Source organism: Lissotriton vulgaris, chromosome 5 (genome assembly GCF_964263255.1).
Source record: "Lissotriton vulgaris chromosome 5, aLisVul1.2, whole genome shotgun sequence".
NCBI lineage: Eukaryota > Metazoa > Chordata > Amphibia > Caudata > Salamandridae > Lissotriton > Lissotriton vulgaris.
In genome coordinates this window covers 1599470460-1599488919 of record NC_141693.1, presented here as the reverse complement: position 1 = coordinate 1599488919, position 18460 = coordinate 1599470460, and the positions used below count along the sequence as shown (strand labels likewise).

At 47.0% G+C, this 18460-nt stretch overlaps 1 protein-coding gene across 3 annotated transcripts in view; it reads right to left on the bottom strand.

Moving 5' to 3' along the window:
• GMPR2 (guanosine monophosphate reductase 2) overlaps positions 1-18460 on the bottom strand; it is a 320471-nt gene that overhangs the window by 193093 nt on the left and 108918 nt on the right. For all 3 annotated transcript variants that reach the window (XM_086923734.1, XM_086923733.1, XM_086923735.1), the window contains 3 exons: positions 17726-17845; positions 17528-17611; positions 12866-13039 (listed from right to left, as the gene is read on the bottom strand). In XM_086923734.1, coding sequence (XP_086779860.1) covers positions 12866-13039; positions 17528-17611; positions 17726-17845 — 378 coding nt within the window. The remainder of the gene's footprint in view (positions 1-12865; positions 13040-17527; positions 17612-17725; positions 17846-18460) is intronic.

Here is an 18460-nt window from a genome sequence, read left to right as displayed (position 1 = left end):
CGACGGAACAACCTGCGCTTTGTTGGCTTTCCGGAGGACTGTGAGAAAGGGCCCATGGATGTCTTCCTGTCTCGGTGGCTGGAGAGCTGGCTGCCCCCGGACGCCCTGTCGAGCTGCTTTGTGGTGGAGCGCGCACATCGCGCCTTGACGCAGAAACCGCCGGTTGGAGAGCGACCTCGCCCGATCATCGCAAGGCTCCTTAACTTTCACGACAGGGATGTTATTCTCCGGGAAGCGCGGCTTAAGGACACGCTGCTCTATGACAATCATAAGATTATGATATTCCCTGATTACACCAAACTGGTTCACCAGCAGAGGCATTCCTTTCTGGAGGCAAAGGCCAAGCTGCGAGGTCTCAAGATCCAGTATTCGCTGCTATACCCGGCTCGCCTCCGGGTGGTCTTCAACTCAAAGACTCTCTTCTTCGATACACCAGAGGCCGTCTTCAATTGGACTGATGAAACTGTCAGGCTTCGCCCGCACGTCCAGCCGGGGTTGCACTCCGGGTCGCCACGTGGCTCCTCGCAGGACCAGAGCGACCCGCCTGCCAAGGGGAAACGCCATCGCAAATCCCGCTCCCGACGGAGGTCCCTGTCCCGGGATCCCTTGCTGGGGGACACTCAACCTGACACGGATTAGCCTGGCGAAGACTCAGGATTGTCGCAGGCCGGGGCTACCGGCTGGTGGCCTCTCATCGATGTCCATACCCCGTGGCTGCTGAACTCTGGCCGATGGAGCAGCCGTTGACTGGTGCAGTATTGACTCCTTTCCTGGCGGGGGTGTGGACACTTGCGGTCTGACACCCCTTGGTTCGTGGTGCCTTACTACTGATGTTGCTGTTTTCTTGGAGTGGGTTTGGGGTGCACTTTATGGGCTGCCTCCTCCGGATGGGGTTGGGGGGTGGTTCTGGGAGTGTGCCTGGTTGGTTTTAAGGGGGGTCTAGTTGGGATCCATTGGTATGACTGGCTTTAGATGCTGTGTTTTGGGTCTGAAGTACCGTATACCGCGACAGATGCTTCATTGTTTATTGAGGTATTGGGGTGGGGGAGGGGGGTTCTGGGGTGTTTGGTTGCTGGTGGATTGGGTTGGGATTAGTGGGGTAGCGGGGGTTGGGAATGTGTTCTGTGGGATGCACGTGTTTTGTATGCTGTCGGCGGCTGGAGGGCTGGGAGTCTGGGTTGGGTTGCGGGGATTGTGGACACGGACCCATTGGGACAATGGCTGACGCCCCACGACTTGTGCCATCTACTGCTCTCATGCGTGTGTTGAGCTGGAATGTCCGGGGGCTCCTGGACAAGATCAAACGGGGGGCTGTGCTTCGCTGGGCAAAAAGGGACCTGGCTGACGTGCTCCTCCTCCAGGAAACGCACATGCTGGGTACTAAGGCTCTGAGCCTACAGAGGTTTGGCTTCCACCAGGTGTTTCACGCAGGGTTTGCCAGGGGCTCGAGGGGGGTGGCCATCCTGGTTCACAAACGACTGGCCTATACCCATGAGCGTCAGTGGCTCGATCCGCAGGGCCGGTTTGTGTTTGTGCAGGGGAAGATTGGTGTGGAGCCCGTAATCCTTGGTAGTGTGTATGCCCCCCCCCCGCTGCAGTGGGCCCTTGCGGAGCGACTGTTTACCCTGTGGGCCGAACTTCCCCGTTCTTTGGCGGTAATTGGTGGCGACTGGAACGATGTGTTGGATGTGGCTCTGGACAGGCAGAGGAGGCAGGGGGTCGCGGCTGCGGCCTCGCCTACGAAGCTGAGTGCAATGATTGATGGCCTTGGATGGGTGGATGTGTGGAGACACCTTCATGCAGAGAGACGAGAATACACCTATGTGTCTGCTGTGCATGGCTCCCTTTCACGCTTAGACTGTGTATTTGTACCGGGGGCCTTCCTTGATAGAGTAAAGGGGGCGGCGATCCGGCCTCGCGGGCTGTCCGACCACTCCCCTGTGGCGGTTCAAATTGACCTTTGCAAGGCGCGCCAACCATTCAGGTGGCGGATGTCTACGTGGCACCTGCAGCAACCGGGCTATTCTCGGCATTTGCGCAGTGCGATCGCCCACTATTGGCGGGACAATCTAACGGAGGAGGTTGATGCAGTGACAGTGTGGGAGGCCATGAAACCCGCCCTGAGGGCTGTCGATATTGCCTGGTGCGCTTCTGCTCGCCGGACCCGACAAGAAAGTATTGCCACTGCGGCGGAGAGTGTGGAAAGGCGGGAGGCACGACACAGGGAGGCGGCCGATGATGTGACGCTGCGGCTGCTTTTGCAAGCACAACAGTCCTACTCCTCGGTTTTGTTGGATGAGGCCCGTCAGGCGTGGCTGGCAACGCGTAGTAGGGTGTACCAGTGGGGCGACAAGTCCTGCACCATGCTCCACCGGTTGTGTCAGCAGACTTTTCAGCCGATCGCTTTACCGGGGCTGGACGACGGCGCGGGGGTAGCGATGACAGACCCTTCGATCCTTGCTGCGAGCTTCGCGCGCTACTACGAGCGTCAGTATGCCCCTCGTGAGAGCCTCTCCCCCGATGGCATTGAGGCTTACCTCGCGGCGGTCCGCCCGCAAGCGGTACCTGACGAGGTCCGTGATGCCCTGGATCTCCCCCTGACAGCTGAGGAATTGGGTGACGCGCTGGGTCAACTTAATGCGGGTAAAGCACCTGGGCCTAGTGGATTCCCCAGTGAATTCTACCGGAAATTCCACCTGCAGCTTGGGCCGCATTACAGACGGGCACTGGAACTGGCTCGGGAGCGGGGTAGCCTCCCCCCGGACTGGCGTCACGCCGAGATTGTGGTGTTTCAAAAGCCGGGCAGACCCCCCGAGCGCCACGAGTCCTACCGCCCCATCTCCCTTATTAATTTTGAAGCCAAACTCCTGGCCAAGGCGCTTGCGAATCGCCTGCTTCCCCACATTTCGGCCCTTGTCCACCCGGACCAGGCGGGATTCATGCCGCACCGGGCGACGCGACACAACATTCGGCGGGCGCAGGCGGCGATTGACGCGATCGGGACGACTGGGGACCAGGCGGCACTGTTATTGGCTGACATAGATAGTGCCTTTGACTCGGTCAGCTGGACCTACCTCCTTACCCTCCTGCCACTACTGAACCTGGGTCCGGTTTTCGTCTCCTATGTAAAGCTACTCTATACCGATATCACCGCTTCTGTGCGCGTCTCTGGGGCGATTTCCGCGCGATTCCCCGTGGCCAGGGGCACTCGACAGGGGTGCCCCCTCTCCCCGTACCTCTTCGCGCTGGCCATGGAACCTATGGCCGCCCGAGTGCGCCAGGACGCGCTCTATCGGGGCTTCGTGTGGGGGTCGGGCCACTCGGACCGCATCGCCCTGTATGCGGACGACGTGCTCTTTTTCATGACTGACTTACACCGTACAGGGCCTCGTGTTCTCGACATAATGCGGGAGTTCGGTCAGGCGTCGGGGCTCTTTCTTAACCCTCGCAAGTCAACCCTGTGGATTCTGGGGGGTGCCTCGGTGAGTTGCCAGTGGGCTGCGTCTCTTCAGGTGGCGGTCGATGGCATGAAGTACCTGGACGTTTACCTCTCGGCCTCGCCTGCCGTGGCATGGGATCGTAACATCCAGCCGGTGTGGGACAGGGTCCAGGTTGACGTTAAGACCTGGACGCGTATGCCCCTCAATATCTATGGCCGGTCGGCTATTTTCAAAATGGTGGCCCTGCCTCGGCTCCTCTACCAACTACAGAATCACCCGTATAAAATAGACCCGCAGTGGTTCCGTGGTGTCAACTCGGTGCTGGGCAGATTTCTGTGGGCCGGGGGTGCCTCTAGGGTGGCACTGCGTACCTGCTTTCTCTCTACCTACTGTGGCGGCTTGGCGTCCGCGGACCTGCTATCGTATTACCAGGCCTCCCACCTTCTAGTGCTCAACGAGTGGTGGTATGGGGATCGTAGCGATCCGGCCTATGCACTGGAACACTCCTTGATGGGCGGTGCCACACTCCACACTCTGCTGTACTCGGCCAGGCGGAGGAGGGCTTTGCCAAGGGTCACCCAGGTGGTCTTCGCGATCTGGCGGCAGGCTCTGCGCCGTATGGGGTGGTGGGGCAGACTGACGGCCGAGACGCCGCTGTGGCATAACGGTCTACTACCAGAGCTGGCCTCCTTGTCCGGGTTCGGCGGCTGGGACGCGATCGGGATTTCGTCCCTCGGTAATGTTCTCAACGGAACCACACTTAAGTCCTTCCAGGACCTTAGCTCCGAGTATAATTTGTCCAGGACCCAATTCTTTCGCTATCTTCAGTTCCGCCATGCCCTTGGCCCCAGCCTGGTGGGGTTGGAACAGCTCCCCGACTTTAGTCCTATTGAGGCTAAACTGTTTATGGGCGACCTGGGCGACAAGAAAGTCTCTCAGATATACCGCTCCCTGGTCGTCAACTGCTCCCCCTCCCTCTCGGTTTTGAAGGCATCCTGGGAGAATGATGTTGGCCCCTTGGATGATGACGATTGGCGGGAGGCCCTCGAATCCCCTCGGAGCGCAGCTATAGCCGTCCGTCTTCGGTTCATTCAATTTAAGTACCTCCATAGGGCCTATTATACTAGGGAGCGGCTGTGGCGTGCGGGCCTCATAGCTGCCCCTGAATGTCTGAGGTGTGGTGCTGAGAGGGGGACGCTTTTCCATACCGTATGGTCCTGTGAGAGGCTGACCCGATTCTGGGCGGGTGTGTGGGACTGCCTGTCGGAAGTACTGGGGTGGGACGTTCCCCGTACCCCCAGGCTGGGTCTCCTTCATATTCTGGAAAATGTTGGTGGTAACATCTACAAGCGCCATCTACTGCTGTTGGGACTAGTGGTGGCTAAGCGTGATCTGGCCCAAGCATGGAAGTGCGAACGTGCCCCCCCCCTGAGTGCGTGGAGGGCAGGATTAGACTATCTGATGGGTTTAGAATTACCAGTGTTTGAGGCCAGGGGGTGCCCCCGGAAACACTATAAGATCTGGAAGCGGTGGGCAGACTACAGGGGTCTGGACCTCGATCCCCCAGCTGATATTGATGATGTACTGGCTCTTGATGTGGACCCCGGGCCCTAGGCTATTAGCCGACTCTGACATTGCTTCCGTCTCCTGTTGCTGACTTGCGATCACGTGCACTGGGTTAGGGTGGGATAAGGGGTGGGTAGTTGGAAGGGGTGTTGGGGGATGCTGTTGGGGATGGGTGGGTTGGGGGGCTTAGGGGCGTGCCCCTTTTGTTTCCATAAAACTCTGAGTTCACTACCATGCCTTTCTCTGTCTGTGTTGTTGACAGTCTCCTCCTGACTGTGGAGGGCTGTCCTGAATCTTGATTGAACTCTTAATAAACACGGTTTTGAAAAAAAAAAAAATGCACAGAGAGGCAACAAGAATATTTCCGAGCACAAATGCACAGAACATAAATCAATCCGGACTCTTCAGTGATTTCAAAGGTGATCCTTTAATAACTTCTTGGACCACTTGTGGCGTAAAATTATGGAATAATACACCCAATGCGTTACGCCCCAGATGGGGCTTCCTCATGGCAACTTTCACAACGCATAAATCTTTATACTGGTCACTGCAGTCCCAGGATCATTATATCACAATACTTTAAGAATCTGTAAGGCATCAATCCATTTAGTGCAGATATCCACAAGGAAGCACTTTCAGTTATTATTATCCCACTTTTGATAGAGAGTTCAAAAAAAGTGTAGTTCACAAACGTTACTGCATGCCTTCCTTGGGTAGCCGGCGTATTAGTTTGCCCGTCGTAAACCTCAAACCGTAATGCAATATGCTTTTTTTGAACTCTCTATCAAAAGTGGGATAGTAATTGAAAGTGCTTCCTTACTTCCAGCTAGAAAAGGTGAACTGGTGTGTAATTAATTCAGAATCGGTATCCTCCAACGCTCTACTTTTGTGACCCCACTGCAGAGGCCACCCAAACACAAGGTGAATACAACACTTGAAAAGGAGCGTCAATTTCCATACAAGATTATCTCTTACTAAACATTCATTAACCCCTTCCATGATCATGACAAGGTCAGCTCGTCATGGGTGTTACCTGCGCTGTGCGTTTGACGAGCTGACCTTGTCATGATCAATGGGGATCCTGCAAATGCAGCACAGGAGGGGAAAACCCCATAGCAGCCAAGGTGTTAAAGATTCAAAGTACTGTATATAGTCATTATTCAGGAGTCTTGGGAATTTAATTAGAATCTAATTTTATTCAACCAATGTCAATTTCACAGAAGACGTTCAATCAGCTCATCCAACGCGTTTCATCCCTGTGGGACTTCATCAGGGCTGAAAATGTAAAACATACATCACAAACAGCTACTTGTATATACATAATGCAAAACACTTCCATATCTGCCTATTGTTCATATCACGAATACCACCAACCAAAAGCATCTCCCAATACTCCATGACTATATACATACCAATATCAACAACTACTATATACAGCACTTTGAATCTTTATTGAATGTTTATTTTATTTTTTTGTTTAGCTGGAAATCAGTTAAATCATCTGTGAGTTATGGAACAGATATTCTTGTATGGAAATTATCGCTCCTTTTTAACTGTTGTAAAGACCGGTTGACTGTTCACCTCGTATTCCCCTCCTGGGATTGCTGAAGGATCTGGGTGGGAGGCGATTTACGAGGTATATTGTGGCTCTAGGGAATCTGCTAGCCAAGTGGGACATAGCCCAGTATGGGACCTCAGCTTCAGACTTGCAAGCATGGCAACGGGCTATGGACTGGGGTGTTAAAATGGAAGAACCAGTGTATGCAGCTCAATAAAGGGCATTTGGTGGGATCCTTTTGGCCTCCAGGGATTGTTCTGATGATCCTTTTATTGACAGGTGGCAATGGTGGGGCGGGGGGGTTAAGAAGCGGGGTCCTAGTTTGATTGCTCTAACTGACCTGTTTATTGTTTTTGTCTTAGGTTTAAAAACACAATAAAAATAACTTAGCAAAAAAATATACATATAACTAGATAGTATACAAAATTACAGTTGGCAAATCAAATCAAAATATTAACTCTCCTAAGAGGGCCTACCAAAGATTGTGACAGTGCAAATCTTCCATACCTATGGTTTGTCAAAGATGGTAACCAGTGCCAAAACCAACTGACAGTAAATGCTTCACCGAAGTCTGCGTGTGGCCCCAAACACAGACTTCAGAGAAGCATTTATGGTCAACAAGTACGATAAACTTTGGAAGCCCCCCACTAGGAATAATACAACTCTATTTTGGGATTATCCATTAAAGAACGCATGTAACAGAATTTGGATGTTACAATCGATTTATTGGCACCTTTGGAACTAAATGTGTTGGCTGAAGGCTGAGATCTTATTGAGTGAACAAACGAACAATAAAGGTTTTGAAATTTTAAACTTTGAGTGGCAGATATTCTCCCTCTGTGATTTTGGACCACAATTATATGAATCATGCTTCGGATTGGACTTCAATTTGATGTAGAATAATCAATGTGAATATCAGACGGCTTTCAAAGCCATAAGAATGGATTTGAAAGTGTTTTGATGTGTATTACAATAAACAGGGGTAGCTGACAGTTACACTCTAGGGTTAGAGACATAACTAAGAAATATTAGGACGCCAATTGTTGCAGCTGTTCCTCGCGCCGTCATCTGGCTGAATTTTCACCAGGTGCAATTCTTGATGCGTCACCTTGTGGACTGACCTCGAAGGATTGATTCTTAATCCTGTGTTTGCTGAGTCCTTACAGGAGAGGAACCTTCCCTGTATGACGCAGATTGCAGTGCCGGATTCATACATGGCTTGCTGCTCCGTATGAATTTGACCAGTCCTGACATAACAAGGCTAGGGCCAAAACATCATTAATATAAAGGGCAAATGGAACCTATATGATTGTATCCACTGATAATATAATGGATATTAAGAACATCAATTATCCACACCTGGGGTTCCTTTCCCCATTTTATATGTGTACACACTGCATTATTTGTTTATCATTTATCACTGTGAGAACACTACTGAGCGCTGACCAGTTTTTGTATGGCAGTAAAAATTACCGTTCACACTGACTGAGGCATATCGACAGAGAAGGGTGGGTAGTTGGAGTTAGCAGAACACCAGATCCGATTACTCTAACTTCGATCTTAGTGTATGCCCCAAATGATGCAAAGGAACAATCCTACAGTTATTTCCAAAACTAGCACAACTACAAAGGGGCCACTCATTAATACGAGACATTGACACTTTGGACACCTTGTTACAATCCACATGACTGATCAGTAGCCAGAATGGGCAATTCTCAGGTACCATCCTCCTTCTTGAAGGAAATAGTAGACAATGCTTTAGTAGACATTTGGCGTTCAAGTTGAAAATGAAAGATTATACCTTCTTTTCAAATGTATACAAAACGCATACCAGGATGATATTTGTCTGGTGGGTTTCAGGTATAGACCCTAGAGTGCTATCTGGCCATGCGCCTCAGCCCGTACAAATAGATCTATGACCCCTTATCAAAATATTTTTAAATTGAGGATATTCTTAGTCATTATTGCATTCACACCTTATTCCTGTTTTATCCTTTTTACTTGATTTTTAATTGAATACACACATAGAAATGCTGCATCTTAGCGATTTCCTCGGTGTTTACAATTCTCATTACTTGATACTGGACCATTTGAACCTGGTGTACTAAATATCTATTTTTACTTGTGTTCACTCTATCATGGGCTCCACTGCTAAGGAAGAATATGTGTGTATCTTTTATGGTTTTACAACCGAAATAAAGATTATGATGATGAACCCTAATCAGACCAACATGCAGACTGTAGTCATTAATGAATCTGCTTTTAGAGATCCTACTTTAAGGTCTTCAGTTACAGAAATGTAACACAATTATTTCAGGGAGAATGATAATGGAGAGGTGGGGTGGGACATGATATGGTTCGGAGCTAAGGTAATAATAGGAGGTGTTTAATAGCACCTGCAGCAATTTTTTTAATAGCAAAACAAACAAAAACGATCTAGAAACCCATATTTTACAATCCAAAGGCAAACACAAATAGGAGTGTTCATTGTGAACTTATAGAGATATTAAAAAAGCCTAGGGTGAGATTAAACAAGTGCTCAAGAAAGAAGTCGCCAGGAAACGCTCTACACAAATCAAACATATTACAAAAATGCTAATAAAGCAGACAGGTTATTCTCTTATAAATTGAGGAAAGTTCAAACAAGAAATTAGGAGTTCCATTAGCAGCAAGAGGCTATGGTCCAAATGGATACTGAACAGATAATAAATACATTCCATGCCTACTTCTACTCTTTATAACTCCAAACAACTCAAAGAAGCCCAACAAGATCTTTACCTATGAGAAGGAGCATTACCACAAAGAGAGAATATAGATTTCACATCACATCGCTAAAGATTAAATTTCCATATCTATAGACGAAGTTAGAGTGGCCATCAAAAATCTTAAACTTAATACACAAACCGAATGTATTGATTGGCCTATCTAATTTTACAGGGTCTGTGCAAGCATTTTATCAGAGCCCCGGACCACAGTTTATAATCAATTTATGATAACGAGTGGTGTGGCAAAATCTCTGATGTAGTCCATTGTCCCTCTACTATTCATACCGGCTAAGGGCCCAACTTTGCGTGCATGCTAAATCCCTACTAAATTTGGAAATAAAGATTTTCATGCCCATACTTGTTTTGCATTTACAAGATATCCCTCTCTTATATCTGAATAATCATGCTTCATAAAAAATGGACTCACTAGCGATAACACTAGATTAGCGTTTTAATTGATTGAGATGACTCAAAGATAGATCAAACAAATGGAGTGTGTCTCACCTTACACAAAGAAAGCCTTCAATAGGGCTGATTGGCAATCCCCAGGAAAAGTCCTTGCTAAAACAGGTGCCTTGGCTCAAATATGATTAAATACATAATAGCTAGTTTTGTAGGCCCAAGTGCAAGACTTAAAATCAAGAGCAAATATTAACAAACTATACCATTATGAAGGAGCAACTATAAGAGTGCCCGCTTTACACCATAGGTATATGTTCCCTTCACAGAGCTCGTTATCTGAAAGATTTAAAACAACCCAGAACTTAAAAGTATAACTCTAGGGCAGAGGGAATATAAAGTGAAACTTTCATTGGATGACGTTCTGTGTTGTATCACTCAGCCGGAAACCTTTATTCCGGCCATGTTAGATGAACTTGATCAATGTGCCACAGCATCAGGACTTAAAATAATTAACACTAATGTCATTCAATGGGTATCTCAGATTCAAAGAGCATTAGTAGGTATACAATGAAAAGCACATAAAGTGTAATTAGAAGCCCATTAAATATCTATGAATACACCAGTCAAGTTCTACAAATGTAACATACCAACACAACATATCACCCCTAATAGACGTATTATATAGATACCGAAGTAGATGGGGAAGCTTGAGAACTCATAGCTAGGCCAAATAGTGGATATAAAAATTTAATTTTTCTCATATTCTGTAGTGTGAGTAAATCTCCACCATTCAACTGTCACAAAGCTGCTGTGCCACAGATACAAAACAGGTTGACAATTTTTGCCTAGAATAGCAACTCTCCAAGAATACTCAGATCTACAATACTCTGGAGACAAACTATGGTGGGATTGGTATTCCCTAATATAAAAAAAATCGGTGTATGTAGCTCTCGGACAACCAGCACTGGACTGGCAACGTACATCCTCCTGCACAGCATGAATGACAGCCCCCGTTCTAAGATTCATTTACATAACATATTATGGTTGCCACATAGACACAGGCCAGTTAATGCAAATATCGTGGCCACAATGAAAATCCTACTTGATTACTGGAACAATTTGACAAGGAGGAAAAACACTATGACGTGTATGTCGCCACTGTTTCCAATAAATTATTACCCAGATTTCTCTCCGGGAGCAATGGATGTGTGGTTCCAGAGTGGGAATAAAGTCGACCCACTAACGTTAGGAGACTTATATGTAGAAAGGGACTTCTTAGATAAAGATAGCTGCATACAACCATTTAAACTGACACTGAGCAATCACAGCACATTAATACTGCTACAACACAGGGTAAATGAAAGGCGAAGTAAAGAATCAGTTGATAGTGAAAAATAACGCCAATAGAGTCAATGTTTTATAATAAGCAAACAGGGATGGTGATAGGGTATCAAATTATCAATATCCAATTTTTGAAACAAAGGTTGACACCATCTTAACAGGACACGTATGGTAGGCAAACATATGAAAGGTATATGGAATGGAAAATCTGTCAGCCAAATTAATGACAAATTAAAAAAAATACAGTGGTCATTTAAAACATGTATCAAACGATAAAAACTTTAGAGGCCTAACGGAATGGCAGCTACACTAAGAAGTTCAACATTGGGTGGAATTTCCTCAACTTCTAAAAGCACACAAAAACGTAATTGTCATATATGCTAAAGGGATGGGAAATGTTTAATCAATATCAATAAAACGTGGATATGCATAGATTAAAGATAGGTAATAACTTACACATGTTGTTTGTTAGACAATTGTTAAAGATCATAAATGTTGATGATGCATAATCTCTTTTCAAATGTAAAAGTTATTTACAAAAAACAAAGGTGTCTGTGTTTTCCCTCAAATTTGGCATGTATTTCATTACAGCTTATTGTTGGTGATTGTCAGCGATACAGGACTGAATAAACTGAACTGGTGATTCTGTAAACTGAATAGCCCACATAAAAGCCCACGGAGTTATCGACCTAATATGTTTCTTGTGTAGATGGTGTCCAGTTCTCTAACTTAAAAGTGGTTTCGCTCTTTTAATTGGTCTTGAGCAACTGAATGCCTGCTGCATCGAACTGCAAGGCAATTAGAACCTTTTGCCCTATGAGGGTGAAATGCGATTATAAAAAGAACATCCTGTAGTGGGACACAGGAAGTTTCAAACCCCAGTGACTCTCGGTAGGGCCTTGCTCCATTGACAGCTCCCGCTGTACATTCATATCGGTTACTGCAGCTGCGCGTGTCAGCACGTGCGCCCCATTGTAAATAACATGAATGGACAGCAGGAGTTGTCAAAGTGAGAAAGCGCCTCCACAGCACCCCAGCTCTTCCAAATTGTTTCACTTTATTTCGAGAGGGAGACACTGGAGTGTTTGGAGTTCCTGTCCCCTCCTTTCCCAGCTCGGATTGTCATGGCTTCTGCACAGCAGCAACAATGTGAGTGAGCCATAGGAGAAGCAAGGTGTAAAATCCTGCACGTTTTTCCCTCCGCCTCTGCCTTTTTCAGTGTTCTATAACAGAGCTCGACATGTGCAGAGGAGAAGGCAGCAGAGTCCAGACAGAGGTTGTGGATTATGCAGTGAAATGATGATGGCAGCAGGCCTGTAGCAGGTTTTATTGCACGCAGCATCTCTAACTTCTTCAATAGAGCTCTCTACATTTCGATGTTTTAATATAGATTGCATTATTTTAAGTGTTTTTACATACTACGCTATTTCTGAAGTGTTATTTTGCCTGCAAAACATACTGATATGCGCAAAAACACAACGCGCAAAACAACTGCGGAAGATGAAGAGGGGACTACGGGTTCAAAGGGGCAGCCATGGTACAAAGATGCTGAAGAGTGGACCCTTACACTGAATGACTGTTAGAGCTAAAATATGGAGGAGTCACCATCGTGGTCTGCCATGGGATTGAGATGTCAAGGCAAAAACATCTCACTAGAGGCATTTAGAAGAATGCAAAATTCATTGAAAAGGAAAATCATTTTGACAGAGGACTGTAAGAAAGCGCTCACCAAGAAAGGGCACAGGGACAATGTTTACAGTGTATTCAGAGAGGGAGAAATGAGTCTTACTTACCATGATGGTGTGGTGCGGGAATCTTGCACGGACGTCCTTCACATGCTGCACAAAGTGCTCAGAGTAGCCGTTGGCCACGTCCAGGCAGATGTATCGCACCTGTGGGATGGCCTCCAAGATCCGTTCCAGCTGCTCAAAATCTGCCTGCCCCGTGCCCGAGCTGGCCGCGACATGCTGACAAGAGAAAAGCCATGGTTAGGAAGACTAGCTTTTAAGAAGCCGCAACATGCTGAAAGGAGAAAAGCCATGGTTAGGAAGACTAGCTTTTAAGAAGCCGCAACATGCTGAAAGGAGAAAAGCCATGGTTAGGAAGATTAGCTTTTAAGAGGCCACGACATGCTGACAGGAGAAAAGCCATGGTTAGGAAGACTAGCTTTTAAGAGGCCGCGACATGCTGACAGGAGAAAAGCCATGGCTAGGAAGACTAGCTTTTAAGAGGCCGTGACATGCTGACAGGAGAAAAGCCATGGTTAGGAAGACTAGCTTTTAAGAGGCCGCAACATGCTGACAGGAGAAAAGCCATGGTTAGGAAGACTAGCTTTTTAGAGGCCGCAACATGCTGACAGGAGAAAAGCTATGGTTAGGAAGACTAGCTTTTCAGAGGCCGCGACAGGCTGACAGGAGAAAAGCCATGGTTAGGAAGACTAGCTTTTAAGAGGACGCGACATGCTGACAGGAGAAAAGCCATGGTTGGGAAGACTAGTTTTTAAGAGGCCACGACATGCTGACAGGAGAAAAGCCATGGTTAGGAAGACTAGCTTTTAAGAGGCCGCGACATGCTGACAGGAGAAAAGCCATGGTTAGGAAGACTAGCATTTAAGAGGCCGTGACATGCTGACAGGAGAAAAGCCATGGTTAGGAAGACTAGCTTTTAAGAGGCCACAACATGCTGACAGGAGAAAAGCCATGGTAAGGAAGACTAGCTTTTAAGAGGCCGCAACATGCTGACAGGAGAAAAGCCATGGTTAGGAAGACTATCTTTTAAGAGGCCACAACATGCTGACACGAGAAAAGCCATGGTTAGGAAGACTAGCTTTTAAGAGGCCGCAAAATGCTGACAGGAGAAAAGCCATGGTTAGGAAGACTAGCTTTTCAGAGGCCGCAACCTGCTGACAGGAGAAAAGCCATGGTTAGGAAGACTAGCTTTTAAGAGGCCGCAACATGCTGACAGGAGAAAAGCCATGGTTAGGAAGACTAGTTTTTAAGAGGCCGCGATATGCTGACAGGAGAAAAGCCATGGTTAGGAAGACTAGCTTTTAAGAGGCCGCCACATGCTGACAGGAGAAAAGCCATGGTTAGGAAGACTAGCTTTTCAGAGGCCGCGACAGGCTGACAGGAGAAAAGCCATGGTTAGGAAGACTAGCTTTTAAAAGGCTGCAACATGCTGACACAAGAAAAGCCATGGTTAGGAAGACTAGCTTTTAAGAGGCTGCAACATGCTGACATGAGAAAAGCCATGGGTAGGAAGACTAGCTTTTAAGAGGCCACATCATTCTGATACGAGAAAAGCCATGGGTTGGAAGACTAGCTTTTAAGAGGCCACATCATTCTGATACAAGAAAAGCCATGGTTAGGAAGACTAGCTTTTAAGAGGCCACGACATGCTGACAGGAGAAAAGCCATGGTTAGGAAGACTAGCTTTTAAGAGGCCGTGACATGCTGACAGGAGAAAATCCATGGTTAGGAAGACTAGCTTTTAAGAGGCCGCAACATGCTGACAGGAGAAAAGCCATGGTTAGGAAGACTAGCTTTTAAGAGGCCCCAACATGCTGACAGGAGAAAAGCTATGGTTAGGAAGACTAGCTTTTCAGAGGCCGCGACAGGCTGACAGGAGAAAAGCCATGGTTAGGAAGACTAGCTTTTAAGAAGCCACGACATGCTGACAGGAGAAAAGCCATGGTTAGGAAGACTAGCTTTTAAGAGGCCGCGACATGCTGACAGGAGAAAAGCCATGGTTAGGAAGACTAGCTTTTAAGAGGCCACAACATGCTGACAGGAGAAAAGCCATGGTTAGGAAGACTAGCTTTTAAGAGGCCGCAACATGCTGACAGGAGAAAAGCCATGGTTAGGAAGACTATCTTTTAAGAGGCCACAACATGCTGACACGAGAAAAGCCATGGTTAGGAAGACTAGCTTTTAAGAGGCCGCAAAATGCTGACAGGAGAAAAGCCATGGTTAGTAAGACTAGTTTTTAAGAGGTTGCGATATGCTGACAGGAGAAAAGCCATGGTTAGGAAGACTAGTTTTTAAGAGGCCGCGATATGCTGACAGGAGAAAAGCCATGGTTAGGAAGACTAGCCTTTAAGAGGCCGCCACATGCTGACAGGAGAAAAGCCATGGTTAGGAAGGCTAGCTTTTCAGAGGCCGCGACAGGCTGACAGGAGAAAAGCCATGGTTAGGAAGACTAGCTTTTAAAAGGCTGCAACATGCTGACACAAGAAAAGCCATGGTTAGGAAGACTAGCTTTTAAGAGGCTGCAACATGCTGACATGAGAAAAGCCATGGGTAGGAAGACTAGCTTTTAAGAGGCCACATGATTCTGATACGAGAAAAGCCATGGTTAGGAAGACTAGCTTTTCAGAGGCCACAACATGTTGACAGGAGAAAAGCCATGGTTAGGAAGACAAGCTTTTAAGAGGCTGCAACATGCTGACAGGAGAAAAGCCATGGTTAGGAAGACTAGCATTTAAAAGGCTGCAACATGCTGACACAAGAAAAGCCATGGTTAAGAAGACTAGCTTTTAAGAGGCCGCGACATGCTGACACGAGAAAAGCCATGGTTAGGAAGACTAGCTTTTCAGAGGCCGCAACATGCTGACAGGAGAAAAGCCATGGTTAGGAAGACTAGCTTTTTTTTAAGAGGTCGCAACATGCTGACAGGAGAAAAGCCATAGTTAGGAAGACTAGCTTTTTAGAGGCCGCAACATGCTGACAGGAGAAATGCCATGGTTAGGAAGACTAGCTTTTAAGAGGCCGCAACATGCTGACACGAGAAAAGCCATGGTGAAGAAGACTAGCTTTTCAGAGGCCGCAACACGCTGACAGGAGAAAAGCCATGGTTAGGAAGACAAGCTTTTAAGAGGCTGCAACATGCTGACAGGAGAAAAGCCATGTTTAGGAAGACTAGCTTTTAAAAGGCTGCAACATGATGACACAAGAAAAGCCATGGTTAGGAAGACTAGCTTTTAAGAGGCCGCGACATGCTGACACGAGAAAAGCCATGGTTAGGAAGAATAGCTTTTCAGAGGCTGCAACATGCTGACAGGAGAAAAGCCATGGTTAGGAAGACTAGCTTTTTTTAAAGAGGTCGCAACATGCTGACAGTAGAAAAGCCATAGTTAGGAAGACTAGCTTTTCAGAGGCCGCAACATGCTGACACGAGAAAAGCCATGGTTAGGAAGACTAGCTTTTAAGAGGCCGCATCATGCTGACACAAGAAAAACCATGGCAGGAAGACTAGCTTTACAGAGGCCGCAACACGCCGACAGGAGAAAAGCCATGGTTAGGAAGACTAGCTTTTAAGAGGCCGCAACATGCTGACACGAAAAAAGCTATGGTTAGGAAGACTAGCATTTCAGAGGCCGCAACTTGCTGACAGGAGAAAAGCCATGGTTAGGAAGACTAACTTTTAAGAGGCTGCAACATGCGGACATGAGAAAAGCCATGGTTAGGAAGCCTAGCTTTTCAGAGGCCGCAACATGCTGATAGGAGAAAAGCCATGGTTAGGAAGACTAGCAATTCAGAGGCGCATCATGCTGACAGGAGAAAAGCCATGGTTAGGAAGACTAGCTTTTCAGAGGCCGCAACATGCTGACACTAGAAAAGCCATGGTTAGGAAGACTAGCTTTTAAGAGACTGCAACATGCTGACACGAGAAAAGTCATGGTTAGGAAGACTAGCTTTTCAGAGGCCGCAACATGCTGACACGAGAAAACACATGGTTAGGAAGACTAGTAATTCAGAGGCTGCAACATGCTAACAGGAGAAAAGCCATGGTTAGGAAGACTAGATTTTCAGAGGCCGCAACATGCTGACACTAGAAGAGCCATGGTTAGGAAGACTAGCTTTTAAAAGGCTGCAACATGCTGACAGGAGAAAAGCCATGGTTAGGAAGACTAGCTTTTCAGAGGCCGCAACATGCTGACAGGAGAAAAGACATGGTTGGGAAGACTAGCTTTTAAGAGGCTGCAACATGCTGACAGTTATGGTTAGGAAGACTAGCTTTTAAGAGTACACAGGACTCTCAGACACACATATTGTCCGGAGCGGGAAGTATGCAGAATGCTAGCTACCCCAGCTTCTCACCCAGACAACCCTTAAAATAATCAGGCAGGATTGTCATCGGGTAAAAGAGCTCCAGTTCCACTATCACAGGGCAACATACCGGCTAACAGGGGCTTAGCTACTCTATGGGGCGCACACCCAGCTAGAATTACAGTGCAAATTCACAGTCCTCAAAAGAATTAAAAACTAGAGTCGGAAGAGCCAATTGCCAACCCCAACCCTGCTTTACACAGTTTGTCAGCTCCCGGGGATAGAAAGCCTTCATCTGACATGTCCCTTGTATAGAATGGCGAGTTTGAACCTCCTGTTCGGTCAAGCTCTATAGCTTAAAATGAATCTGGTTTAGTGATCACAGGATACCTTTAGTTTGACGCTCACCTGCAGGCAGTCAGGGTTCTTGACAGCAAACTCCTTCCACTGCTCAACAGAGTAATGTTTGTGAATTGCTGTGAACAGAGAGAACTGTGGAAAGAAAACAGAGGTATCTTAAGACACTGCTGCCTGGCACCCAATGACTGTGTAGGCAAATGAGACTGACATTCAATCTGCATCCTGTCGTAGAAAACAAAGCTTTACCTTGCAAAGGGCTTTTGCCATCTCGAATGTGCCTACTGTGTCCATGTTGGCAGCTATGATGGGTATACCATTGTATGACTGCTTTGAATTCAGGAAGGTGTAGGACCGGGTAAGCTCCACCTGTGATGGGGTATATGAAGCAGAAACTGTACGTTTAGTAACATTTAAGACTTGCAGGCTCATGAAGTAACCTGATGATCTAGTAAACCAATCCATATTACACTTGTGACCGAGATCAGCAGATCCAGCTCTCTGTAAACCTGTGCCAAATAACGATGTCTGACATTAGTGTGCTCTCCAGTTTTCAAAGTAAAGCTGTTAATACCTTTATTTGTGTACACCCCAGGTATCAGGTGGCCACGGTGGCGGGTACAAAGCTGCTTGCCATCTTAGAAAAATATTTCACTGAGCATGGTCCATATGCAAGTTGCTTGCTGACACTCCTGGATTGGGACACAAACAACTAGTGGGCACTGGCCAGTCACCCTGGGTGTGGCTGAAGGTCATGACTTTGGGGATGATGGGATGGGCTCTTCTTAAAAGCCCTGGGTTATTTGGCAACCAATACCCATACTGTGTCAATGTGTTTTGGGTTGAGATCAGTGGGTGAGTGGTATTTCGTGTTGACAGCTGCAGGTCGATGGCTTTGCTGATGGGTTAAAATGTCCATTAATTAGTGACAGCCAGTGTTTGCACAGACTAAGGCCTACATTTGTTTTATTTATTGCTTCAGAG